At 38.4% G+C, this 26,724-nt stretch overlaps 2 protein-coding genes across 4 annotated transcripts; one reads left to right on the top strand and one right to left on the bottom strand.

Moving 5' to 3' along the window:
• Positions 1 to 1,461: 1,461 nt before the first annotated feature.
• On the bottom strand, positions 1,462 to 15,147 carry LOC147298207 (amino-terminal region of chorein). Of its 2 annotated transcripts, XM_086229251.1 has the most exons (20): positions 14,745 to 15,147; positions 14,553 to 14,641; positions 14,309 to 14,415; positions 14,148 to 14,202; positions 13,326 to 13,414; positions 12,463 to 12,529; positions 12,315 to 12,377; positions 11,949 to 12,119; positions 6,869 to 6,962; positions 6,690 to 6,769; positions 6,498 to 6,573; positions 6,229 to 6,272; positions 5,771 to 5,838; positions 5,130 to 5,215; positions 4,847 to 5,001; positions 3,371 to 4,706; positions 2,911 to 3,197; positions 2,400 to 2,606; positions 2,163 to 2,319; positions 1,462 to 1,990 (listed from the first exon to the last, which is right to left on the bottom strand). In XM_086229251.1, exons 1-20 carry the CDS (start codon positions 14,854 to 14,856, stop codon positions 1,692 to 1,694), a joined length of 3,642 nt encoding a protein of 1,213 aa, XP_086085377.1. In that variant the 5' UTR covers positions 14,857 to 15,147; the 3' UTR covers positions 1,462 to 1,691. The 2 variants fall into 2 exon arrangements, with proteins under 2 accessions (XP_086085377.1, XP_086085378.1); XM_086229252.1 differs by lacking the exons at positions 13,326 to 13,414; positions 14,745 to 15,147.
• Positions 15,148 to 18,259: 3,112 nt separating this feature from the next.
• On the top strand, positions 18,260 to 25,728 carry G18F (autophagy 18 F-like protein). 2 transcript variants are annotated; one of them, XR_015119858.1, is made up of 8 exons: positions 18,260 to 19,263; positions 21,608 to 22,060; positions 22,144 to 22,575; positions 22,947 to 23,183; positions 23,287 to 24,111; positions 24,223 to 24,389; positions 24,554 to 25,130; positions 25,515 to 25,728. XR_015119858.1 is itself a non-coding variant. In XM_086228904.1 (8 exons), exons 1-7 carry the CDS (start codon positions 18,988 to 18,990, stop codon positions 24,918 to 24,920), a joined length of 2,757 nt encoding a protein of 918 aa, XP_086085030.1. In that variant the 5' UTR covers positions 18,261 to 18,987; the 3' UTR covers positions 24,921 to 24,922; positions 25,515 to 25,728. The 2 variants fall into 2 exon arrangements, 1 of the variants encoding a protein (XP_086085030.1); XM_086228904.1 differs by having other exon boundaries at positions 18,261 to 19,263; positions 24,554 to 24,922.
• Positions 25,729 to 26,724: the final 996 nt, after the last annotated feature.

Raw genomic sequence — 26,724 nt, 5'->3', positions numbered from 1 at the left:
TTACCAATGCATTATATTCTCACACTTGGGGTTCGTCCCAATTTATCAAACACCTGTATAGCCATTTCTGTCCCAATCTCCTTGGCAACCTCGTTAAATAACCGATCAAAACGATTATCCTGAGAGCTTTTGAAAACCCACTTTTGCTTCCTTTCATGTTTTACTTTGTCACGCGATGATATCATACTATGAGACGAACCTCGAAACCACGGTAAGCCACCCAATACCTTCTCGATTGAGTTATCATCTTCAGTTCCCAGGAGATCAGGAGAACTAGCCCAAGATTGAGATATGATGATTCACTATTATTTCTTATGTTTTCTTAGCAACCAAGACGAACATGAAATGCTTCACAATTTTGATTCTCACAATAAATTGTTAAACATGTACCATGCAACATCGATAACATCTTCATGGGCAGTTCATTTGTCAAATCATCTGCACTCAAACACGAAGGAGAAAACAAAATAAAATGCTAACATTATGTAAATTCTACTGAATCCACCCTCTTTCAATAGTGATATAACAAAGTAAAAAGTGATCCTTTTTTTCAAGAAAAAAAAAAAAGACAGAAGGGAAAACCCTATACTGAGCCTAACACAACCATTTAGATTACTTGTGGGGAAGTTCTTCATTGCCCATAAACTAAAACGACATAAAACAAAATGCCATAATCAAATTTTCACTCTCCATGCACTTTTTCCCCACTCTTCCTAAAGAACCAAACAAAGATTAAAAGTCAGTACCACAATCCGAGGTTGCGTCCGACTTCAAGCTGGGGGGCACAAGAGGAGCGGTGGGTTTGGAGGATTCAGTGAAGCGCTTGAACTTAGGTTTGGAGGTGGGAGGGGAGGTCAAGGAAGGAGAGGAAGCCTAGCACCCACCGGAGCACGCCCACATCACCAACCTAGTCCCTCCTTCACCACCCTCCTCTTTCTTTCTCGCTCTCTATCCTTTCTCTTTCCTTATGTCTTTCTTTTCCGAGAGAAACTATCTCGTGATAAGAAAAATAAACACATAAAATATATATAACTTACATAAATTTTTTTCTCCTCTCTTCTCTTATGTCACCAATCCAAATTTTATTTCTGAAGCCCAATTAAACCATTTACACTACAACTTCAAATCCACACCCTTTATTTTAAATTCTAGGAGCTTATTGTTGAGAGAAATCTCACATTGAAAAATGTAAGGGCTTTACTAGTGATTTATAAAAATTTGAGCTACTCCTCACATTATCAATTGGTTTTGAAATATATGCCTACATTTCTTTATGGTATCAGATCAGGTTATCTACGTGATGAATGGTCACACATACGAGTAATTTTATCCATGACCATCCTGAACTGCTAAACTTGACCATCCGTCTAAGTATAGGTGACCTGCTTTAAACTTGTTAAACATGAAATAAAGCACAAATATCTTTCCCAATTGACCATCATCATCGTAACTGACAAGTGGTGAAGAACGGAATATTTCTTTAGAAACTTAGATCGATACATTGGTAGTCATCCTTGGGTTACAAAATTGCTTACTTGACAAATGAACAGATTTTATCTCAGCCTGACAAGTAGATACACTCACCATGGAATTTTCTCTCTTATATACAAAAAAGAATGGGTAAGCTATATGATTGGGATCACTTTTATCCCAAAGTATTGCAGGGGGAAAAAATTGCAAATGGTGGCCAATTATGTGTGAGACCGTAATTGCGTCAATAAAGTCTGCATACTCTGGAGTTTCTGGGTGAGTTGTTTTACAGTTGCAAGATGCTGCACGGACGATTCTGAACTACCTAGGTCGGTAATAAGAGCAGCACATTTGGCCTGTGAATCTGTAACTACATCCTCAAGTGAAGCCACTGTCGATTCCAAGGTGGTTGTACCTGGGCTTTCATCAACCGAATTTGGTTGAGAGACCCCAATACCGCAAAAGCTGCTACGCCTGCTGAGCTTTTCAGGGGAGAATATCTTGTCAATGCCCCCACTTCCTGCAACTCAAGGCATTTTAGTACTTGGAAGCAAGTGCATATTTCAAGAAATGTCAATTGATTGAACTTCTTTAGCATATCAATCCTAGGACTTGGAAGACAAGAAGAACTCAATCCTGATCAGAACTAATGGAAATGTATTCATTTACTGACAAGAAGTTTGATTTCGTACCAAGGTTGGTTAGTTGATTCATTGCAGACTGGCCAATGGACCCCTCCAGCTTGAGTAGCCGTAGAATTCCAGCAGTGATTCGACCCATTGAGTCAACTTCTGACTTGCACAGAAAAGCAAGATGTTGCAACTCATCCTTTGTTACAACCGCCTCAATCTAAGGAGATGAACGTATCATAATGCAGAACATTTTTATTAGAAAATAAGATATGGTCATTAACTTGAAAATCCCATTACCGGTTGCTTAACAGAGAATTTCACATTTTCCACAACCAATTCCACCATTTCCTGATCAACAGTGTCCTCTGATATCACTGCACGAACTTCAAGATTTATACCTGCAGATGTCTCAGCAGTGTCCTTGATCCCATTCACAGGTAAGACAACAGGATTGATACTCTTCTGAGCATGGGGCTTCAAGGTCTGCAAGCCTTCCAAACCAACCTACAACCATCCTTAAAATGTATGAGATCATGAATTGGATATCACCATGATCAAAATAAAGGCACATAAATTAACGAAATTGAAATCAATCACAAACAGTTGCAGCTAAATTAGCATTGAATTATATTCACAATAAAAGTAAACTATATATACAGTTTCAGAGCATTAATGTCAGAACTAACTCACTAAGGCACAGGCCAAATCAACCCAACCAAGTTCCACCAAGGAATATGCTTAGTATTGTCAGGTCACCAGAAATTTATAAGGAGAGGGAGCCACAATGGCAAGAGTGAGATATCCTTACCGTAACCAATTCCACAGGAAATTTTTGTGTCCTGTATGACTTTCCATGGCCATTCAGCAAATGCTTTGGACTACTTTTTGCTTTTACGCACAGATTATGAAATGTTGTGTGCCAACACTTCTCTTCTCTGCTCGCTTCCTCATGATTGTAGGGCCACCATCCTTCTGCCATCTCATGTGCACCTTCAAGAGCAAATAACCAATTTTTCAATTCTATGGACACTTCCACATCATCTGGCCTTCCCAAGTTCAAAACCCCACTTTCTTTCCCATCTCTGGAACTTCTATCTGAAAAAAAAAAAAAAAAAAAAAAAAAAAAAAAAAAAAAAGAGTATTAAGGCCATTGCAGTCACAAAAAAATGAGTGAAAATAATAATAATAATAAAGGGATAAGAGAACAGCATAACAGCCTGTGTGTGTAACCAATCACAGAAAACTACCCAAATCCTATTGTCACATACCCTCTTTCAAATCAGCAATGAGAGGCGATGGTTTAAATAGTTTTGACAATGGTCCTGCTTGTAAATTCTCTAACTCTTTAGATAGCCCCTTTCCAGGACCACCGTCAGGGCCAAGTATTCCAAAGCGATGCAGCAGGGATTCAGCATAGTTCATTCCGCCACCTAGGCGAACGCCAGAAATACAAGCTGACACATTCAAACTATGACACTCTGCATCTCGTTCATTTAAAGGAATTACATGTTCCATGCTTATGTCCAGAAAAGGATCGACAAAAGCTTTACCATTTGATTGATGTTTTATTTGGTTATGTATCCAAAAGACAGGTCTTAGTTGAGGGTCCCCGTTTCCACTCATGGGAAGACCATTTTCAATAGAAGTTAAAACTGTGCCATTCTCATGTGCCAAGTTTCCCTCAGTGTCTACACAGTCTACCTCAACACTATCCCAACGTAAAGTGGATGAAACAGCAATTGCACCACCAAGAGTTCTGTGAGTAACTCTCGTGAAGAGATCATGCCCAACAAACTGAACTAGAGGCATTCCTTGAATATTCGTGGAAGATGATTCCAGAAACCTAAGCTGAAGGTCGTTCACTGCTAAACTTACTGCTGTATCATTGGGAACCTTGTCCATCAGCTTTCCGTCAAAATTGTCATCCCCATTTTCCTTTGGTCTGGTATTTTTTCCTAGAAGAACAATTTTTTCACTAACTCTGCCAAAGTACGCATAAAGATCCAAAACAAAAAATAACTGTTCAACAGAAGTGTTGGAAATATAGTTTTGACAAGCTACCCCCATCCTGACAATACCACCAGGAGGAGGAACATTTGTCAATGGGCTCCCATCAGCAGTTACCATAGCTACTTCGAAGCAAGGATCTTTCAGCTCAACACATCTCCACAAGCCTGTGGTCCGGTCAAGAGAACTCTTAAGTCCGGCTGACTTAGTACATGTTTCTAGAGACAAACTAAGGTGTGATGCTCTAGTAGTCCATTTCTTCTGGCTAGCATCAATCGGTTGATCTTCCCAGAGACAGAAGCAAGCAGGATCCTTCTCCAGATTCAGTAGCCTTAGTTTTAATGAAGGTGAGTCTGAAAAGAACAAGTTCTCAATATGAAGACTTGCTCCAGAAAAGGCACTCTGGGCAATACTGCCCCTGTTACTAGCAGGATTACACAATTTGTCGATGTCCAAAGGAACAGTAACATCTAATTCCTTGAGGGTGAAAATGAAGGAGTTTACTGAGAAATCTGGTGAAACAACACCAGGATTGACAACAATTCCATCAGCCAGGAAGGAAGAAATCCTCAAACAGGATTCTTCCTGAAGATGTATCTGGAATTTACGAAAAAGCAAAGATGAAAAATGATACTCATAGATTAAAAAAAAAGAACAGCAAAAAAAAAAAAAAAGATACAAAAAGCAATAAGAATCGTTGATATAAGGAGTCCTACTTAGGAATAATTGATGCATACCATTAGGGGTTGACAATTAATTACTGTTTGTGAAGCAAAAGATGGAGGAACTGGGGAGGGCTTGATCTGAAGAGAATGCAGGCATATAAAAGGGACACCCTTAAACTGCGATTGCTGATCTCCCAAAGGATAGATGGGAGGGCAAAAGTCCTTACCTGTTTAACAAAAAAGATGAGAGAATAAATAACTTCAAATTACAAATACCCAAAAGGGCCAAAACCTAATCCACTGCAACTGGGTTAAATCTAATTCTCTCCCAATAAATAATAAATTTATCCCATACCAAATTCAGGAACATGCACAGGTTCTTCGGAAACGGCTTGCATTGATGGTTGCACTAAGGTGCATGGAGGTCGTGAATAGGTATCCCTACATTTCAGCCACCAACATAAATTATAATTTAGTCATATGACTGAATATATACCAACTGAAAGAGGGGAGGCATTTTCTCTATTTTTCTAGGGTTATCAGAGATCCTATCGTACAAATTTGTATATCTTTAAAACTACGTCCAAAATTTAATGGCTTCAACAACAAATAGGACCAAATTAAACTACTTAGTCTCAACATGCAGAAGCAAAATTAGAACTGTTACAGGTAAGGAACAGACTATATCTATGTACACTACTCATCTCCTTTATGCCTTTGGCCAAACAAATGGGGTCAGCTAGTCAAATTCTACCTATGATTAACATATAATCTTGAAAATAAATCAAGTTAGTAAAGTTATGTGTGTACTTGTAAATAAAAGATCAAGAAAAATCATATACAAAAATGCAAAAACAACACCCAAAAGAAAAGAAGATGAAAAGCTACATGTAGTAGAACTCTAACAAAACCAAACTGAGCTCCATGAGAATGTTGATAGAAAACCTATGTACTAGCACCATATCTCTTGAAACATTGTAACTGAACTAAGTTTACCTCAAAAAAAGTCCACCAATCATAACCCTAGACAAGTTGTTGTCAATTTCTCCATCTGAAACACTAGCCTGCAAAAGTGGATCCCCATATAAAATATTGGACTTTTAAATGAGTAGAACAAACATGGCATTAACACTACATGATATGCATACAGCCTACAGTTTGTAAGCTCACCAATGAGATCTACTGGCTCTGTAGTATGGCTGTAAATACTTATATTACGAGTTTTTAACAAGTATTGCACACATTTCAATGCCAAATATTTTTAATTGTAAATCTGGACATATTTGTGAAGTATAATACATTTAATATAGACTGATATTTTTTTTTTATCAGAAACAATGTAGACTGAATCTTACCTTAAAAAAGAAAAAAGAAAAAAAGAAAAAAAGAAAGATATCAGAATACTAAGATTAGGGGAAATTTGAATATAATATGCAAGAGTCACAGAACAGTACCCGTGAAAAGAAGAGTGATTGCATCAAAAGTTCGAGACGGAACTCTGCAAGTAAATTCAAAACTTCTGAGAAGGCTTCAAATAAAAAAAAAAGTAGTCTAAAACAGAATGTAACATGCAACCTTACAAAATGTAAGGGAGCAGTTAATAAAACTTAGCTACCAATAAATTGGGTCCCTTGACCCTTTTTCCCTTTTCCCTTTTCCCCCCATATACAAAAGTATTAAATTCCCATAACATTACTTAAAAAAAAAAAAAATAATCACTAACCAGTATCTTTAATGCAGAGAAATATGTGGTCCACAACAATTGAGACTATAGAACGTCCTGCTGCTTCTGTGGATCGCTGCAAATATTCCATGATATATATGTAGACAGACAGACAGAAGAAAAAGACAATTTATTAAGATGGTCCATAAAAAGGTTAGCAAGATAATAAATGAAGTAAAGACAACTACAAACCTGCAGAGTGTTTGAATCAACATCTCCTCTATTTAAGCAGACATATAATCCTGTCATAAAGCGGAGAAGAGCACGTAGTCCTGCGCACCATAATTAATACATTAGCCCCAGACTATATGCATACCGTATATTTATAGAAATTAGTGAAACAAGTGATCCAAAAATATTGCACTTGTTACCTGGTTCACTTATTGCAGGACAAATGGCTTCTGTAATATGTAACTGAACCTCAAGCCCAAGTGGACTGTTTAATTCAGTCCTTTGCACTGTGATCTGAGAAGAGAAATGAGAACTGAGAAGAGAAACTCAGAGAGAATTGAGAGGGAATCCAAGGAAAAATGAACAAATGATTGAATTAACTTTAGAATAGAGATTACAGAGTTTATATATTACAGTAAAAGCCTAACAGCTAAGCAATAGCTAAACAAGATTAGTAACCGACTAAGAATTAACACTAACAACTAATAACTAACTCAGTCAATCACTGAATGACACCTGTCATAATTGGTTAGCAGCTGTTATAAACCTTGATTTGCTGCTTTCCTATGTTCAGGCTTACTGTGAGCCTCTTGTGATACTGATTGGAGGTTATTATCCCCCCTCAAGCTGAAGGGGTTGTAAAACACCTGCAGCTTGGATTTGAGATAGTGAAACCGAGTAATAGACACTGGCTTAGTGAAGATGTCAGCAGTCTGCTCAGTGGTAGAAACATGAGAGAGAGAAACCAACTGAGAAGTAACCAATTCTCGAATGAAATGATAATCCACCTCTATATGCTTAGTCCTAGCATGAAATACGGGGTTAGAAGCCAGGGCCATAGCACCAAGATTATCACAAAGAAGCAAAGGGGTAGCAGATAAAAAATAATGCATATCTCTCATAAGTTGGCATAGCCAAACTATATCCACTGCAGTACAGGCCAAAGCTCTATAATCAGCCTCAGTAGAGGACCGAGCAACAGTGGGTTGCTTCTTAGAGGACCAAGAGAGCAAGTTATTGCCAAAGTAGAGACAAAAACCAGTTGTAGATCTCCTATCAATAGGACATCCAGCCCAATCAGCATCAGAGTATGCAGTCAGAAGCTGAGAACCTTTAGTGAATCGAAGACCATGACCAATGGTACCCTTAAGATATCTAAGGACCCTCTTAGCTGCAATGAGGTGAGAAGTTCTAGGAGTATGCATAAACTGACATAATTGACTCACAGCAAAACTAATATCAGGTCTAGTCCAAGTAAGGTATTGAAGACCACCCACAATGGACCTAAACTCAGTAGGATCCACAAGGAGATCACCAGAATCAGCATCAAGTCGATCAGAGGCAGTAGGAGAGGCAACAGGTTTAGCACCAACCATGGAAGTCTTGAGAAGCAGATCGAAGGTATACTTCTGCTGAGTAAGATAGAGAACCTGAGAAGTGCGCACCACCTCAAGACCAAGGAAGTAGTGCAAAGAACCAAGATCCTTCATTGCAAATTGAGTTTGAAGCTGAGAGATGAGAGAATGACAAAAAGAGGAGGAATTGCCTGTAATCAGTATATCATCGACATAGACCAAGACATAGGTGATAGTATCTTGAGCGCGAACAAAAAGGGAAGTATCAGCATAGCTAGTAACAAACCCGAGCTGAAGAAGAGCATGCATAAGTTCCTCATACCAGGCCCTGGGGGCCTGCTTCAAGCCATAAAGAGATTTGTGTAGCTTGCAGACATGATGAGGTCGAGCAGAATCAATGAATCCTTGAGGCTGAACCATGAACACTTCCTCCTTGAGATGACCATGAAGAAAAGCATTGGTCACATCAAGCTGCTTGATAGACCAGTCAAATTGAACAGCCAGACACAACAAAAATCTGATGGTAGCAGGCTTAGCAACAGGACTAAAGGTCTCTGTGTAGTCAATACCAGGATTTTGATGAAAGCCTTTAGCCACCAAGCGCGCCTTGTATCTTTCCAAAGTACCATCAGCCTTGAGCTTGACTTTATAGACCCACTTACACCCCACAAGATTCATAGAGGGATCATAGGGAACTAATGACCAGGTACCAGTCCGCTGAAGAGCATCATACTCAATTTGCATAGCCTCCCGCCAAGATGAATCCTTGGCAGCCTGAGAATAGGTTTTGGGGGTAGGAGGTATAGAAGTAACCGAAGAGGAAACTGCAGGATTTATAGGGTGAAGAGTAGCAGATAGCAACTTGGATTTGACGATACCAGATTTAGAACGGGTTTGCATAGGATGGTGATTAATTGGAGCAGGAGAAAGAGAAGGAGAAGGTGGAGAAATAGAAGAGGGGGAAGAGGATGGTAAAGGGGTAAGAGATGGTGGAGAAGGGAGAGGTGATGGGGATAGTGGTGGTGGTGATGATGATAGTGATGGTGGTGGTTGTGGTTGTGGAAAAACTGGTGGAGGAACAATGGAAGGAAGGGGAACTATAGGATCGGAAAGAACAGAAGATGAGACAGGAGAAGAAGAAGGAGGAACAAAGGTCTTGAAAGGAAAAATTGTTTCATGAAATTGAACATGTCGAGATATATATATCCTGCCAGTTAAAGGATCTAAGCATCTATAGCCTTTGTGAGAGAGACTATAGCCAAGAAACACACAAGCTTTACTTTTAGGGTCAAGCTTGTGAGTAGTATAAGGCTTAAGCCAAGGATAACATGCGCATCCAATGGTTTTGAGAAAGGAGTAATCAGGAACATGGTGAAAAAGAACTTGATATGGAGAAATATGATTTAAAAGAGGAGAAGGAAGTCTATTGATGATATAAACAGCAGCGGTGAAGATATCAACCCAGTATTTAAAAGGAATAGCAGTTTGAGCAAGGATTGTTCTGCTAAGTTCAACAATATGCATGTGCTTCCTCTCAACCACTCCATTTTGCTCAGGGGTGTGAGGGCAACTAAATTGCTGAGAAATACCATGTTGAGAAAGAAAACTTTGAAATTGGCGTGAAGTAAACTCACCACCAGCATCAGTTCTAACTACTTTCAATTTACAGTCAAGCATATTCTCAACTTTAGCCTTAAAATTTTGAAAGATAGAGAAGAAATCAGATTTTCGGGCAAGTGGAAATAACCAACAGAAACGAGACCAATCATCCACTAAACTCACATAGTATTTATAGCCATTAACAGAGAGAACAGGAGAAGGACCCCAAAGATCAACATGCACAAGTTGTAAAGGGGAAGTGGATTTACAAATGGACTTTGGAAATGGAAGTTTATGACTTTTACCTAGTGGACAAGAAACACAAGACTGAAGTTTATTTATACTATCAGAAACAGGTAATTGAAAAGTAGAAATGACTCTATGTAAGACTTGGAAGGAAGGATGACCAAGCCTAGAATGCCAGATTGAAGCTGGAACTTTATGTGTAGTAAAAGCAGCTGGAGAAGCTTTGACAGAAGAAGAGGAAGGCTGGAGAGGGTACAAGCCATCTCTAGCAGGTCCGTGAAAAAGTATTTTCCCCGAAATCTTGTCCTTGACAGAGAAAGAATCAGAATCAAAAATCATGACACAATTGTTGTCTTTGACAAATTGATTAACAGAAAGAAGATTATAGGCTATAGTTGGAACATGTAAGACCTTAGACAATTGAAAAGCAGCATTAGAAGTATGCAAAGTAGTAGAGCCAATGTGAGAAATGGACAAACCTTGACCATCTCCAATAACAATCTGGTCAGGACCATCATATTCAGAATGAACATTGAGATTAGAGCAGTCTGAAGTGACATGACTAGAAGCTCCAGTGTCAGCTAGCCACCTCGATTACCACCATTGTAGTTGTTGTAGTGCATCTTGCCTTTGCCTTTACCCTGATACTTAGGCTTGAAATTGTTGGAAGAACCACCAGTGAAATGAGGAGCAGCAAATGCTTGAACTGGAGTGTCCAGTAAGCCTTTAGTCTGCCGCTTCCTTGTAAGAGCAAGTTCCTCACTGAGAAGAAGACCATGAACTTCATCAGGAGTAACTGGAGTAGCCCTGACCCTCAAGGATGTACCAAAACCATCATAATCTTCAGTCGAGCCATTCAGAATATGAACAACCATTGTGGTATCATCAATAGGTGCGCCAGCAGCAGCAAGACTATCAGAAATTTCCTTAATTTCTTGTAGATAGTCATGCATAGACCTGGAACCCTGAGAAACACCTTGAAGACGAGTTTGAAGTTGAATCACATGAGATTGAGAGAGAGTAGAGAACCTCTTTTCAAGGTTAATCCAAAGATCCCTTGCAGATTTGGCACCAACAACATAAGGAAGGACACTTTCAGAGAGAGAAGACTGAATCCAGATTTTAAGAGTTTTATCTCTGTGATTCCACGAAATGAACTCAGGATTGGGGCTAGGAGGGTCAGTAGGAAGCATACCAGCAATGAAACGTGGAGGAATCGGAACCGTACGATCAATAATATTCACCATGTCATAGTGTTCCAGAACAGGAATGAAGAGCTCCTTCCAAAGCATATAGTTGTCTTTGGTGAGCTTGACTGGAATCATGTTGCCAATACTCTGAACATTCTGAAAGTTCAGAGGTGAGGCTGAAGAAGACGAGGGGAGATAGGGCAGAGAAGAATCACCATCGCTTTGAGCACGAAGCAGATTGGTGAGACCAGAGAGCAAGGTTGTAAGGAGCTGAGTAGGATCATCGTGTGCCATCGAAAAGAGAAGATCGCGACACCAAATCAAGAACACAGATCTAAACAAGAAATTTTCTCGAGAAAATTGAAGAAATTTTCCGAGAAAATGGCCAAGAACGGATCGAGCAGAGCTGTGAAGCACAAAGCTCTGATACCAAGAAGAGAAATGAGAACTGAGAAGAGAAACTCAGAGAGAATTGAGAGGGAATCCAAGGAAAAATGAACAAATGATTGAATTAACTTTAGAATAGAGATTACAGAGTTTATATATTACAGTAAAAGCCTAACAGCTAAGCAATAGCTAAACAAGATTAGTAACCGACTAAGAACTAACACTAACAACTAATAACTAACTCAGTCAATCACTGAATGACACCTGTCATAATTGGTTAGCAGCTGTTATAAACCTTGATTTGCTGCTTTCCTATGTTCAGGCTTACTGTGAGCCTCTTGTGATACTGATTGGAGGTTATTAATCTGGTCATAGTCACAAAGTCAAGAAAGACACAGTAACATGAAACCCATATAACTCTAGAAGCTTTCTAAATTCACACTGATATATGGAGAAAAACAAATATATCAAGAATTAACTACAGAAGTTTAGATCTACATTACATTAGCTTGTCCTGAAATTCCTTCAATAAAGCGCTCCCCACCAAAGAAAACTCGCTTTGCACCATCATCATCTCTATGGTTTCCTTCCTCTTGAGCACTTGCTATATTAGCATCCATGAACATATCAGGGTGAGGCAGGAGATCGATAGACAAAGATTCCCACTCAAGTTTCTGGTAAGGAAAGAATTTATCATCATTCAATACAAATTTAAACTTGACAAGTATAACACCTCTGGTCAGAGAACAATGGAACATGCAATTGCAAACATGTGGGCACATGCAACATATGATTAGAGCAGCTCAAAAAATAGAGAAAATAAAGATAGAAGGAAATAGTGATCTGATGCATAAAGATTAGCAAATTACTTTGAAAACGTAAATGAACTTTTTGTTACTGGAGAAATCCCTTGCTTCCTTAAGATTTACAACCTGTTACAGAACAAATGTTCAAATAAGCAGGTGAACTTACAAAAGTAGTCAAGAAATTATCATCTGAGCATAACCAACACATTACCTGCCAATTTTCATTAGTAGTATACAGCAAAAGGTTGCGTATAGTGATGGAAGCCATAGGTGATGCCCTGGGGTAGAAAAAGAAAATAAAATGAAAAGATGAGTGTAGCTGCATAAGCAATAAGCTACGACTTCACGATTTCAAATGTCAAAGAAAGCCTACAATCTCTATATTCTTTTATCCAGGAAACCTGAACTCATCAACCCTACACTTTTTCTATCTAAACCATCATTCACCCTGAATCCATAAGATAGTAGCCATCCAAAATCTCTAGAGGCAAAACTTTCAGCTTCCTGCCACCCTTGGCCATCAATAGTTAATCTTCTACCTTATTTTAAAGAAGTATACATCTCCATTTAAAGCCATAGGACTTAAAACATTTAAATTTTCAGAGACCCTGAACCACCATATGAGTGAACACATAGGCTGACTCCTAATCTATCCTCAGAAAAATAGTAATTCTATCAAATATTAATTAGCTTATTATAAGGTAAGCACAAAATTAGTGCACCATCCATTACATATGGCATCTTAAAGGGTAAAAGAAATTTGCTTGTTTGGAGCCCAAAACTTCTTAATCACAACATATATTACTGCAAAGGGATCCATAAATAGGAACATCATTATTGCATACAGTGAAATATGAGTTCAGAAATTGAGGAGTTGCCACCAGATATATGTTTTTTTTTTTTTTTTTTTTTTTTTTAAAACCAGATACATGTATATTTAACTTCAATATAAGGTTATACAATCTATAATATTAAGTAAATTCTTAAAAAACCAAATCATGGAGCAGATAAGAGCATTTCCTGCCATATCCTTATACAAAAAGATAAAACTAGGCAACTGGGCTTAGAAATTACCAAGTTGCCCCTCCTTGGCGTTGACCACCCCCACGAGTTTCAAGTAGAAGATTAACTGTGAGAATCTCTATAGTCATTCCATCTGCAATCTAATAATTTAAAAAGGTCAATTATGTAACTTTCAGAATAAATGTTCAGTATGGAAGCTTGTATAACACTTTGACCAAATGCACTACAGGCCAGAATCCCTTTTTCTTTGAGCAGTACAGGGCTGAATCCTAAAGTAATTATTTAAGCTACTAACAATACTAGTAAAAAAGTCAGCGTGAGATGATTACAAGATGCAGAAGAGCAAGAGAAGAAATGGCATGAATGGAAGTCGAAAACTTATATTCAAAGCCTCGTGATTAAAAATTATATTAAAGGAAAGAAGGAATTAGGAAACCAGGAAATGGAAATATAGAATGCTTTGTGCTGGGCTAAATGAGCCATACATGGCTCTTTGAATGCCTGCAGAGACATGCATTGTTCAAAAATTCCAGGAGTACATCATCTTTTGGATTTTGGAATGTAACCCAAACATATGGTCTGTCAGCTGCTGCTTCACTTGGTTAATGAGTAGGTAGACACTCTAAAGGATAGTACGGGTTTATAGAGTTTCTTGACAAATTACATTTGGCTAACAAGCTATGATCACCATTTGGGCAACAATCTCTCTGTATGACTGCTTACCTAATATTTTAATTTTTTTTTTCTCTACCACCACAAAATTGATATTAGAGGCAAAAGTCCGGAGACTCCCAGTTCCATTATTCTGAAAGCAGAACAAGATTACATTTTGTATAGCAAATACATAGATTAACTGCATTGATCAAACCTCACCTTATCAGCAAATCCATAACCGCTACCCTTCCCCGAGCTAGAGGATGACGAGGAACTGCATGTAAGAATTTAGTGCTCAGTAAATCTACAACTACAGTAAAAAAGCAGCTTGTTCCAATCTTGAAATGTAACATCAAGTAAGATGTATGATTAGGCATTACCTGCTCGGGCAACTCTCATCCAAATCTGATTTCTCCTCTAAAACCAAATCGAGTCTATCAATTTGCACAACAATCGGCTCTATTTGTACATTACTCACAGATGGGAGCTATTAAATCACACACACAAAAAAGTCATTAACTATTGAACTTCTCATTTCCTATTCTAATCCATTTTCCATCGAATTTTCAGCAAGATTACACTGCATATACTAAAAACAAATAAATAAATGCTGGAGTCACCAACCACTATCTCGAATTTTCCGACTTTGGCGGTGGTTACATGCAGCGCCGGCGGCAATCCCATGCTCGAATGCAAAGCGTCGCCGTTTATCTCTGCCAAATTCAAACAATATCATCCACAACGAACTAGTAATTGGAGGGAATAATTAAGTAATCACCAAAATCAATGAAGCTACTAATGAATCGCGGAACTTACCCAAATTAGAAAGCTGTACGGTCCGTCCCTGCCACTTAAATTGGTCTCTGGAGAAGGATTTCAACCAATACTTGAGGGTGTACTCCAGCGCCCGAGCCAATATGGACTCCATTGCTGAGAATGCTGAGGCAGGCAGGCACCTTCCTTCCAGTAACTTCTAGAATGACCCTCGTGAATTCGGAGCTCCGGAGGGTCTGCGGATCTACGCGATCCGAAATGCGGGAATCCCAATCGGGTTCGGATCGGGCATTTGGGAACTACGAGTGAATTCTGAGTTCTGAGTTGCTGTGTTGTGACGCCCGAGTGGAATTTCTTTCTTCTTTCTTGGTTTTTATTCTCTTCTTTTTATTTTTAGGTGGGAATCTCAGGACAGTGGGGTGAAGTGAAAGAGGCGGGGATGGGTTGGCACTTGGCACGTGCGCGGGAGAGGGGACCTACGTGTGGCACGTGAGGGGGTCGGATTTGTGTGCATCGGATCTGGGGATGTGTTTCCGTGTCAGAAACGGGCAGGGCAGTGGATTTGTCGGCTTGGCTTCGTGTTTGGAAAAACTGTAATTTCTAACCTCGGCAAGTGTTTGGGTCCGGTTTTGTTTACCATTTTCAACTATTCAGCAGGATACTTGAAAACTATTTCATGAATTTATTACACAAGCATAACAACAATTCTACTATTAAAAACTATATATTTAATATATTGAGGGACATATATTCTGTACCAAGCATATATGCAACATATGTATTATGTAGGTTTGATTGGCGTTATTTTTAGGCTTATTTGCGCCAATGCCCCCTGAAAGTAACTTCGATTTTCAATTTGTCCCATGAAACTTCATTCTTCCCACTTTGCCCCTCAAACTTTACAAAATACTATATTCCGTCATATCCGTCTATGGATCCGTCAAAGCAGCTAACGTAGCGCTTACGTGGAAGGGCATTTTGGTCTTTTACCTCACAAAAATTAAAACTTATTTTTTTATTTTCAGATCCCCCATTGGCAAAAATAAAAATAAAAATTCAGATCCCCCACCCAAACCCAGTCGCCAGCCCCACCACCGGCGAGTCCTCTTTCCGGCGCAACACCCAACCCAGTCATCAGCCAGCCTCTCATCCCTCTCTCTGTCTTTCCCTCTCTGCCTCTCATTCCCTCTCTCTTTTTCTCTCCTTCTTTCTCTCTCGTTTCTGCCCCAGATCGGAGTCGACCGGAGGCCTTGGTGGGTTTTATTCTTCGTCGTGGAGCATCGTTGGAGCAAAGGGACACCACGGCTAGACTCGTTGTGGCCTGGGGAAAAAAACCCATGGGGTCACCGGTCCCAATTTCGCCGAAAAAGCGAGTAAACGCCGGCGAGGCTTGGATCGAATTCGGGGCAGTATTTCGAGTTTTGGGGTTTCTGGGTTGAACTGAAACTAGGGGAAGGAAGAGGAGGGAACGGTGAGCTCGATGGCTCAAAGCTCGTCGCTAGCCATAGCCAGTCGCACCCTCACGCGCCGGAGAGAGGGGTGGCGAAGGTGTGTGGCCAAGAGAGATAGAGACGCGAAAGAGAATGCGAGGAGAGAGAGAGAGATTCAAAGGGGTCCCACTTAATGCTGATGTGGAGCTGATTTGGCATTTTGTCAGTCTGATTCAGCTTTGCGTCAGGTAAAAGACCAAAATGCCCTTCCACGTAAGCACCACGTCAGCTGCTTTGACGGATCCATAGACGGACATGAAGGAATATAGTATTTTGTAAAGTTCGGGGGGCAAAGTAGGAGGAATGAATTTTCAGGGGGCAAATTGAAAATTGAAGTTACGTTCAGGGGGCATTGGCACGAATAAGCCTTATTTTTATAACTATCAAAAACGCTATCATTTGACAAAAATAAATAAAAGTGTTTATATGTTATAAAAGTATTTTTAAGTTCCTCAATCAATATTTTCAAGTGTTTTTGCATGAATAACTTGAAATTTTTAATTTGTATTGCAAGAGATATAATATTAATATATTATACAATATTACCATAATATTACATTAGAGTGCTGCTATTTACACACTAATTTTTCTCTCAATACACACATTTCTCTTCCATTTAGTAAATTACAATTTTAACCCAACTTAAAATGACCATAAAAGACAACTACCTCTTCATGGGAATGGGAATCTCCATCAAGGTTGACGCTAAATTTCTGTGTGACAAGTCTGGAAATAAATTTCTTATCTCCGGAATTTGAAGCAATCACAACAATGCTGTAACTGAAAAGAACCGTTCGTCCTTGTTGGTCAATCATTTTACCGCGCGCAGTCAAGCAGATATATTAGAGCATTGACATCAGAAGCATGTGCCTCTTCAACTCGATCAATAAAGAAAAATGCTGTAAGACACTATCCTGAGAGCTTCCTCATATACCAAAAGAAATCATGAACTCCATTCTAACCCATAATTCTAATCAAGGAAAACAAAAATATATTGTCATGATCATAACAGAAACTCCCTTACAAGCTTGCAAAACATGCTTCCATGTCTCCGCGCAGCTTGGACATATCAATTTGAAACAATAGGGGAGTCCCATCGTCACTAACAAAATTCTCCATTAAACCCTTAATTTACAAGGTCTGCCTTGCCAATTTCTGTAAGATTCTTCTGCTGCAATTTGTTGATTTAACATTATATTTGTTAAGCAAGAGATAGGGCGTCTGGGTGAATTTGAACACCATAGCTGGCTGTCCACATTAGTGGTATTCACAGCTCACATAAAAGGCCGTACGTGGCTGTTAACAAAGCCTATTCTTAATTCTTAATTCTTTTTTCCTCTTTATCTCTTGCTTTTGTTTTTGTTTTTCTTCAACAAACACTACAAAAGAGTCATGTTTTCAATATTGCATATATGATGGCTAAATTTGAATTCAGTGATTTGCTTACTATATACAAGTAAGATCATCAATGGCGTATCATTTATGTGCTTCAAATTTATTTTCCATGCGTGGAAGCCAATTCAATTCAATTCAATAGAATCTCTTCCTTGCAAACAAGAGTCAGAGATACAAATTTTAATGTCCTCAATGTGGTGTCATGTTTCTACATATCTTTAAAAAAAAAAAAAACACTATAATTGTTTGATTGAAATTGAACCCACATAATGGCCAAAAAATACAAAAAAACAAAACCATAATATTTTTGTCTAAATAAAAAAAATATAAAAAGGACTAAATTCTAATTTTCTGTTAAAAAAATGCTATAATTGTAATTCATGCCTTGAATTAGTGTAATTAAAATTTTAGAACATTTACCATTGCTCTTACCACGTGATAAAAAATGAAGACAAACAATGAATATATATATTTGTGACATAAAAATTTTACTGCTAAACAAATATTCATAGATGCGTAATAAAAAAATCACAATGAACCGCAACAAATAGGAAAAGGAATCTTAAGAAAAATGAAAGAAATAGAAAAAAGAAAAAGAACTAGAAAGGTGAAAACCGTTTGACAACAGCGAGAAGACTAGAGGAGGCTAAAACGTGTAGGGGAGGTTGAAGAAGTTGAGGTGGAGTTGTTTTGGTTCAACTACGTGAAGTAGTCCCAAAACCAAAGCAAACCCAAACTTTGAAAATATTTACAAGGAAGCATTAGCAGATAGAGTCGTAAACGAATAGTCTTTTAATTTAATTTTGTTTCCCAAAACTAAAACAAAACAAATAAAACATTGCCATTATCCAATCTCTTTCTCCCTCTACAACTTTCTCTCTCCTCAGATCTCTCCCGGTTTTCTGGCGAATTCTCGGTGGTTTTCCTTCAGGAAACCCTAGAACATCCCTCCTCCGATCATCTGTACAATACTCGAATTTCATAATTCTACCATTTTTTATTTCCAAATTTGGAAAATCCCAATTTTTTTATTTTTTGTACATTTTTATAAGAAAGCTTATTCTTGAGAAACGATTGTATATTTTTTGACTGGTTTAGATTTTGGCTTCTGGGTATTGAAGATAAGACTTTGGGACTTTGTTTTTTTCTGGAGGCAGTTGCACAGTTCTAATTGCTTTCTTTGTTTTTATTGACAAAACGACGTGAAATCAGAGGCCCAGGGGTTGTGGTTTCTCATTTATTGTGATTTGGGGTTGGTTTTGAGTTTTGGGTGTTTGTGAAATTTGGATGCTTTTGGTGTGTAACAAGGAGATGGAGACACTTGGTACCTAAAGCTTGTGAATTTGGGGCTGTTTCTTATTTGGGTAGGTCTTAGTTCAAAGAGAAACAGCTCTGGGGTTATGATTAAGGCAGTTTTTGAAGAATCAGAAGCTTTTGTGATCTGGGTATTCACTATTTTGATCTCTCTGGTTCTGGGGATGAGGAATGATGGTGGCCAAAAGCAGCAGGGTGGTGTTCCGCGCCCGGCTCGGCCCAACGGCTTCATTCCAAACTCATTTCGTGCCATTTCGAGCTATTTGAGAATCGTTTCGTCCGGTGCTTCAACTGTTGCACGGTCCGCAGCATCGGTGGCATCGTCTATTGTGGATAGGGATGATGATAGCAAGCATGATCAGGTATGAGGTGCAGTATTTTGGTTTTTGTGTAGTGGAAATTGTGATTGTTAGTGATATTTTAGGTGCAATTGGAGAGAGATTGAAAATTATAGTAAGTCCGTCCATATAGAATTGGTTTAGAAGTGTATAATTCAGTTCATTTATTGTGTATAGCTGTAAGTATTTATTTGCATTATGGTATATCTAATTTAGGTGTTGCTACCTTTGTGGAAAGAATCAGTTAAACGCTGTAATTAGGAAAAGCTAGAAAATAAAGGCTGGATTCAGTGTAAATTGGTGACTTTTATAAGGACAAACTTTAAATGCAGATTGAATGCAGAATAATATGTAGAGAACGCAAATTTTCAGTTATGGATATTTAGTTAGAATATATTGCATAACTTTTCACATGCAAAAGAGAACACAAATGCTGTGTGTGGATGATGAAAATTGTTGTGAGTAAGTTTGATACGTGAATGAATTATTGATCATTATATATAATTAGGACAGTATGAGTGTTTATGCTAGTTGTTGAAAGCAGCAGTTGCAACTCCTAGGAAGGGGGACTATAGTGGTCGAGGTTGTTATGCATGCATGTTCTGCAAGATTTGATTCTTTTTTGACCCAATTCTTTTTAAGGAATGTTGGTGTTTTCATGTCAGTCATATGGGTGAATCTAGTAGATTAGTTTGTAAGAAGACGCTCCATGTGTGTGTCAGAAAGTGGCAGTTTGTGGTCATAGGTAGTTCAGATAGGTTATTGGCAACGGGATATTGTGATTTGTCGCTTGTCTTTAATGTCGGATAGCATAAGAGCTCTTACACTATTCAGCTTAGTAATCGAGAGCCTACACGTGTTTATTTCAAATCAATATTTGGATATACATAACACTATTGACTGTATTGTAAAGTACTTTTGTCAGATATGTGGTAGATATTCCACGTGTTTTGGTTTAAGCTCTTTTATTGCAATTAAGTACACTGATTTGGAAAGATTTGGCTAAAACTGTTGATGTTACACTGTGCGAAAGAATAATAGTTTTGATACGCCCCCCCAAAAAAGGAAATTTCTTAGAGTTCCTTAGAAATGATTACCCTAATGTGGGTTATCATGTTGTAGTTAAGGTAAATCTGGCGGTCCTACCTCTTATGAGCCTGGGAACCTCAGCTGTGTAAAACTATTTAGAGTGAGGTATACTTAATGAAGTCTGTTATAAGTGTGCATCCTGATTTCCAAATTAAATAGAAAAACATATGGTCAAGCACATAGTTATGGGTTCATTGTTAGATAGGTGGGTTAAGGAGGTTTTCATCTGATGTGTGACTTGGATGCTATGGGGATTAGGGACTACACGTGCTGGTTAACTTGAGTTTGACCTTTGTATTAGTATGAAGGAGTTGCTTCCTTGCTTCTTTTGGAGCTAGAAATCACTTCAGGCATGGAAACAAGAGGGTTTGGATTGTATGTATGCCAGTTGAGGTATCCAAAATACAATCACAATCTAGTCTGGTTTGACTTGGCGCATGCATCATGTGCCTTGTGAGTTTTTGTTTTTGAATTTGAATGAGGTTGGCTTTAAATGAAATGTTTACTTTCCTTAGCACATTGTTGAAGAATTTGGATATTATGTGATGATCAACTCTGTAAATGCAAAAACACTTGTAATTTAATTGAAGATCATGGATTTGCGGTCTCCAACTAGTGGCATGCTTTTTTGCTTAATGTATGAAGTGTGGGGTTGTGTGACACATGTGGTGTGACATTTTAGTTGTCATGTAGTTTCTAAAAGATATTTTGCAACTATCATTGACCTTTATTGTTTAGAAATCAGTGGAGTTCTTCGGAAGTATTATGAAGGACATGATATATACAATTGTTACTTGGTGCTTCTGAACACTAACTTTGTTAAGTGATTGGAAAAGTTAGCTTGCTATATTTGTTTGGATTTTGTTATAAGTGGTAAAAGGATATTTGGTTGAGAATCAATGGAGATGCACAAATACATATTTGCCATTCTTGCATTCATGTTTCTCAGTTAAGTTTTTCCTACTCTTTTCCTTTTTATTTTCTTTTTGTGTGTGTCTTTATTTGATTTTCTTAAAATTATATATTGTGAAATAATTGGTGTTAATTGTGCACATTCAGATTAATAAATCCGTTGTTTTCTGTAAATTTCCTCCTTTTGTTTTAAACTTGGTTTTGTTTTATTTTTTTCTGTATTTGATGTCGTCATTGGACATTATGCTACTACTGTCTTTCTTCTGTTGATGAGCACTTGATGTTAAGATATTTTTTCTTTTCTGGAGTTCTTCAAAGTAATAGAGAATGGAGTTAACTTTTCATATTCCTTTTGCAAAAACTAAAGGTGAACTGGGCTGGGTTTGACAAGTTAGAGGGTGAGGGAAATGTCATTCGGCAAGTTCTCCTGCTGGGTTACCTCTCTGGTTTCCAGGTTTGGGATGTTGAAGAAGCAGATAATGTCCGTGACCTGGTATCCAGACATGATGGTCCTATCTCATTTATGCAAATGTTACCTAAACCATTGGCGTCAAAGAGATCGGCAGACAAGTTTGCAGAAAGCCGTCCATTGCTGGTAGTTTGTGCTGATGGATCCATTTCTGTTGGTAATAACATACAGGATGAAATTGCCACTCCTCGTAATGGTACTATTGACACAGTGAACAGCAGTTTTGTGCCTACTGTTGTTCGGTTTTATTCCTTGAAATCTCAATCATATGTTCATGTTCTAAAGTTCAGATCAGTTGTTTATTCTGTAAAGTGCAGTTCTCGAGTTGTTGCTATTTCTCAAGCAGCTCAGGTATACCTGTGTATGTAAAGTTTCTCCAATAATCTTATCTTCTGCTTAACCAGTGTCTGAGAATGTAGTCTTGTTTATTGCAGATACACTGTTTTGATGCCACAACGTTAGAAAGGGAATATACGATTCTTACCAATCCTATAGTTACAGGATTCCCTGGTTCTGGAGGTATAGGTTGTGGACCTCTTGCAGTAGGCAAGAGATGGTTGGCTTATAGTGGAAGTCCTGTTGCAGGATCCAATTCCGGGCGTGTCAATCCACAGCATCTGACTCCTTCTACAAGTTTTTCTGGGTTTCCTTCTAATGGGAGTCTGGTTGCTCACTATGCAAAAGAATCAAGCAAGCAACTAGCTGCTGGGATTGTAACCCTGGGAGACATGGGATATAAGAAGCTGTCCCGGTACTGCTCTGAGCTTATACCTGATAGTAATATTTCTCCACAATCAGGGAGTCCTGGCTGGAAAGGCAATGGAAATGTTAATGGCCAGTCAACAGACACAGATAATGTTGGAATGGTACATATTGTTCATCTCAGTTCTGTTTTCATTCGAAGCTATAAGTTCTCTCTTTTTTTTTTCTTTTTTCTGAATTTGACTACTGTTGATATATTATGTGAATGAGCAAATCACTTGCATAATAGAAACTGTTTGGAAAATGTTCTTATACTAACTAATTCAATGAAGTCTACCATTTATTTCATGGAATGATATTCTTGTTGGTAGCATGGTAATACTCATCACATGCATGATTTAATTATTGTGGTTTCTACCAAATCAAGTTTTTTTATTTTTAAAAATTTTCTTAGAAGGGTTAGTGATGCCCGTCTGATCCTTTCATATTCAATTATTTGGGTTCCATGTGCTTATTATGTTGTTTGGTTTGTCAGGTCATTGTCAGAGATATTGTCAGTAAAGCTGTTGTTGCTCAGTTCAGGGCGCACAAGAGTCCTATTTCTGCATTATGCTTTGATCCTAGTGGCACCCTTTTAGTGACTGCTTCGGTTCAGGGGCATAACATCAATGTTTTTAAAATAATGCCTGGATCCCCTGGAAGCTCCTCTTCAACTGATGCTGGCACATCTTATGTACATCTTTACAGACTACAACGTGGATTTACCAATGCAGTAAGAGCCGTGTTCTTGTTTCTTCTTTCCTTCTTGGTCATGACATTGTAGCAGCAATCGCTTGTTTGATATTAAATTTTTTTTCCTTTTTGTCCTTTTCCAGATCATACAGAACATCAGTTTTAGTGACGACAGCAACTGGATTATGGTTAGTTCCTCCAGGGGGACAAGCCATCTATTTGCTATAAATCCTTGGGGAGGAGTAAATCTTCCCACTGCTGATGCTAGTTTTACTTCCAAAAATACTGGATTGGGTGTCACAACTAGATCGGCAGTTCGTTGGCCAACTAATTCAGGTTTGCAAATGCCTAATCAACCAAGCCTCTGTTCAGCTGGTCCCCCAGTTACACTTTCCGTTGTTAGTCGAATAAGAAATGGGAATAATAGTTGGAGAGGCACTGTAAGTGGTGCTGCAGCAGCTGCGACAGGCAAGATGAGTTCCCTTTCTGGGGCAATTGCTTCTTCTTTCCACAATTGCAAAGGCAATGCTTCATATGTGGATTGCAGCTCTTCGAAGGCTAAGTACCACCTTTTGGTTTTTTCTCCTTCTGGTTGCATGATACAATATGCATTGCGAGTATCAAATGGTCTAGATTCTGCAACTGTGAGTGGGTTAAACACTGCTTATGAGTCAGGTCCGGAGTGTGATGCAAGATTAGTAGTTGAAGCTATCCAGAAGTGGAATGTATGTCAAAAACAAAACCTAAGAGAACGAGAGGATAACACTGACATATATGGTGAGAATGGAAATCTAGACAATAATAAGATATATCCTGAAGAAATGAAGAAGGGAAACACCATTCATCCTGAAGCTTGGGGTACCATTACGAAAGCAAAGATCAGCCATGAGGAAAAACATCATTTATATATTTCAGAAGCTGAACTGCAGATGCATGAAGCTCGGAGTCCACTGTGGGCAAAACCTGAGGTATTTCTTTTGAGCATTGGACAACCAAAAATGTGATTATGTATGCCTTTCATACAAATTCCTTGGTTTGCTGTTTGACATGCACTTTGCTCTTGTAAAATTGTTGGCCAGATATACTTTCAGTCGATGATGGTGGAAGGTGTTGAAATGGATGATGAAACAACTCGGGGAGGGGAAATTGAGGTTGAAAGGATTCTGACTCGTATGATTGAAGCAAGGTCAAGAGATTTGGTCCCAGTTTTTGATTATCTTCAAACTCCTGTATTCCACCAAACAAGGTGAGCTGAAGTTGTATGCATCGATTTATTTACCAGCTCCTGGTGATGCAATTGTTTCTTATATGTCACATGCTCTTGGTAATATCTTTTTGTGAAGTTGCCTCTTTTATGCACAACAGGGAGAGCTTGTATTAATGCATATGATTCCATCTTCTCTTCTGCAGGGTTGCTGCTGTAGATAACAATATTAGTGGGCAACTTCTGCAACAGAGGTCTGGGATATCTGAAAATGGCAGGCTTTCATGCAGAAGCAGCTCAAGCTCTCTTGACACCATGACTGACAGTGGTGCTGGAGTGGTACAACTTCACAAGGGCATTGAAGAAACTGGGCAGGGTGGTCCTCAGATGCCAATAGAAAGCATGGGACTTGTAAATAACAATGACAGCCCAAAGACAGAGACTCAGTTTGAGACTGTAAATAATAGAGAGAGCAGCTTAGAAATGGAGGGTCAACTCAAGTTTGTAAATAATAACATAGAAGACCTGGGTATGGAGAATCTTTTTGGAGACGAATGTGATGAGCTTGATTAGAGGTACGTCTCTCTTACTGGTGTAGATGTGTTTGTGGGATATAAATAGTGTGGTTACTGAAGTTCTGGATAAGGATTTAGCTTGGGGATCTTGTGGAAATGTCTTCACCAAATGAAGTGAGTATGATTACATAGCTAGTGGGGTGCTTCAAAGGAGACATCATAGTTGTTTGAACTTAATGACCTGTGGTGTACAAGCATGACACCCTAGGCATGACATTCGTTCTCTCCAACTTGTTATTCATTTGTTTTTTCTTGATAAATCTCTTATGCTGCAAGATGCTAATGCTTTACATTTATATATTCTGAATGTATGTATGTGAGACAAACAAAATATATGCTATTAGATTTTCATATTTACTTTGAGCCATTTACAGCACAAGTAGAACACTTGGTTTTTCATTGGGGTCATAAGTATGATTATAACTTCTATTGCTTGTAGATCTAGGGTGGGGTCTCTAGTGATGCATCTACAGAAACACTGATTTCCATTCTTCACATTACTTTTATGTTGCCAAATTATGTCCATTTTATTCCATTTGTATGCTTTCATGTGGTAGTATTTTATGTTTCTCTCTGTTTTTATTTGTCTCAGGTGTGCAGATATTCTTTAATTCTCCTGGGAGGTTAACACTGTTAATACTATGGGGTGGTCGGTAGAGAAGCATGAGCAGTAGGGAGGGGGCTTTACTGATGCGGAATTGTAGATACTATGATGTTGGGGTGTCATCTTTCTGTTGACTTTGTAAATAAATGACCATAAATTTGCAATAATCAGTTATAATATGTAAATAATAGCATTACGTTCATACCTTCTTCCCAATCTCTCTTTTTATTCTATTATGCTTTAAATTATCCTGCTGCCAATCTTGTGTGTTTTACTTCTGGTTTGCAAAGGGGTCAGAACTAACTCTATGATTCCTCAAGGTTGTGCTCTAAAAAGTCTCTTAAGTCCTCGATAGGTCTCTAACTTGAAGTAAAAACTTTGAACAATGTTGGAACCCTTTACTTCTGCCCCTGATGGGGGGATTTGTTATGATTTGAACTATGCATATATGACTGGTATTTACAATTGGACAGTGTTATTTACCCTACTTTTTTTATCCATCTTACATGACCTCACATTGGGTTTTATCATATTGTCGTCTTTTTAATGCAATGTATTGTGCATAGGGAAAAATAGTTGGGATAAGTAACAATTTCTTTTCCAGGAGAACAGAAAATTCACAAGAGCAGAGCTTTCCCTCCAATATCTGTCGAAAACCAAGCTTCAATGAGTTGAATGAAGAAAACTGATGGTTCTTATCCATTTTTGTTTAATTCAATAAACCTAAAACTTTCATGGGGTGCCACAAGTTCCATACGGACAATTTATTTAGTTTTTTCTCTACAAAACCCATAAAATCAATAATTAAATGTTTAAAATCTTGATCCTTGATGTTCATTCGTTTTAGCTTCTGGGAAACTGACAGCTTTAAATACAAGTGCTTCTACCTCCCTGAGCAACCTTGCCACTTCTCTAGTGGCTCTACACCGCTTTCTGCAATCAAATAAACATCCACAAAGTTTCTTCTTCTTGTTGACAACCATACCTGCTTGCATCAGACCCACTTTGCGCTCAAGCTCTTCTACTTCTCTAAGCCATAATTCTTCTACTTGTGTAGGTGCTTTTCCATCTTTCTGATCAGCTGACACCAACTGTTGCTGGAAACCATTCCTAACCTCCATGAGATTTTTCATCTCCCTCTCTAAATCGTCGAGGTTCTTTTGGATTCTGACTGTGTTCTTGATACCAGAACATGTAC

Source organism: Dryas octopetala, chromosome 1 (genome assembly GCF_963921425.1).
Source record: "Dryas octopetala chromosome 1, drDryOcto1.1, whole genome shotgun sequence".
NCBI lineage: Eukaryota > Viridiplantae > Streptophyta > Magnoliopsida > Rosales > Rosaceae > Dryas > Dryas octopetala.
The sequence above is the reverse complement of the archived record's forward strand: the minus strand, read 5'-3'. Positions and strand labels throughout refer to the sequence as shown.

Bases quoted from the DNA above. Each gene is read 5' to 3' on its own strand.
- LOC147298207 (XM_086229251.1), bottom strand. From the start codon at position 14,856: ATGGAGTCCATATTGGCTCGGGCGCTGGAGTACACCCTCAAGTATTGG. The intron at 14,416-14,552 runs GTTGGTGACTCC...GTGATTTAATAG, and splicing joins TCGGAAAATTCGAGATAGTG to CTCCCATCTGTGAGTAATGT. The intron at 6,963-11,948 runs GTAATGTAGATC...TTCTCTTCTCAG, and splicing joins GAATTTCAGGACAAGCTAAT to ATCACAGTGCAAAGGACTGA.
- G18F (XM_086228904.1), top strand. From the start codon at position 18,988: ATGATTAAGGCAGTTTTTGAAGAATCAGAAGCTTTTGTGATCTGGGTA. The intron at 24,112-24,222 runs GTATTTCTTTTG...ATTGTTGGCCAG, and splicing joins CACTGTGGGCAAAACCTGAG to ATATACTTTCAGTCGATGAT. The intron at 24,390-24,553 runs GTGAGCTGAAGT...TCTCTTCTGCAG, and splicing joins CCTGTATTCCACCAAACAAG to GGTTGCTGCTGTAGATAACA.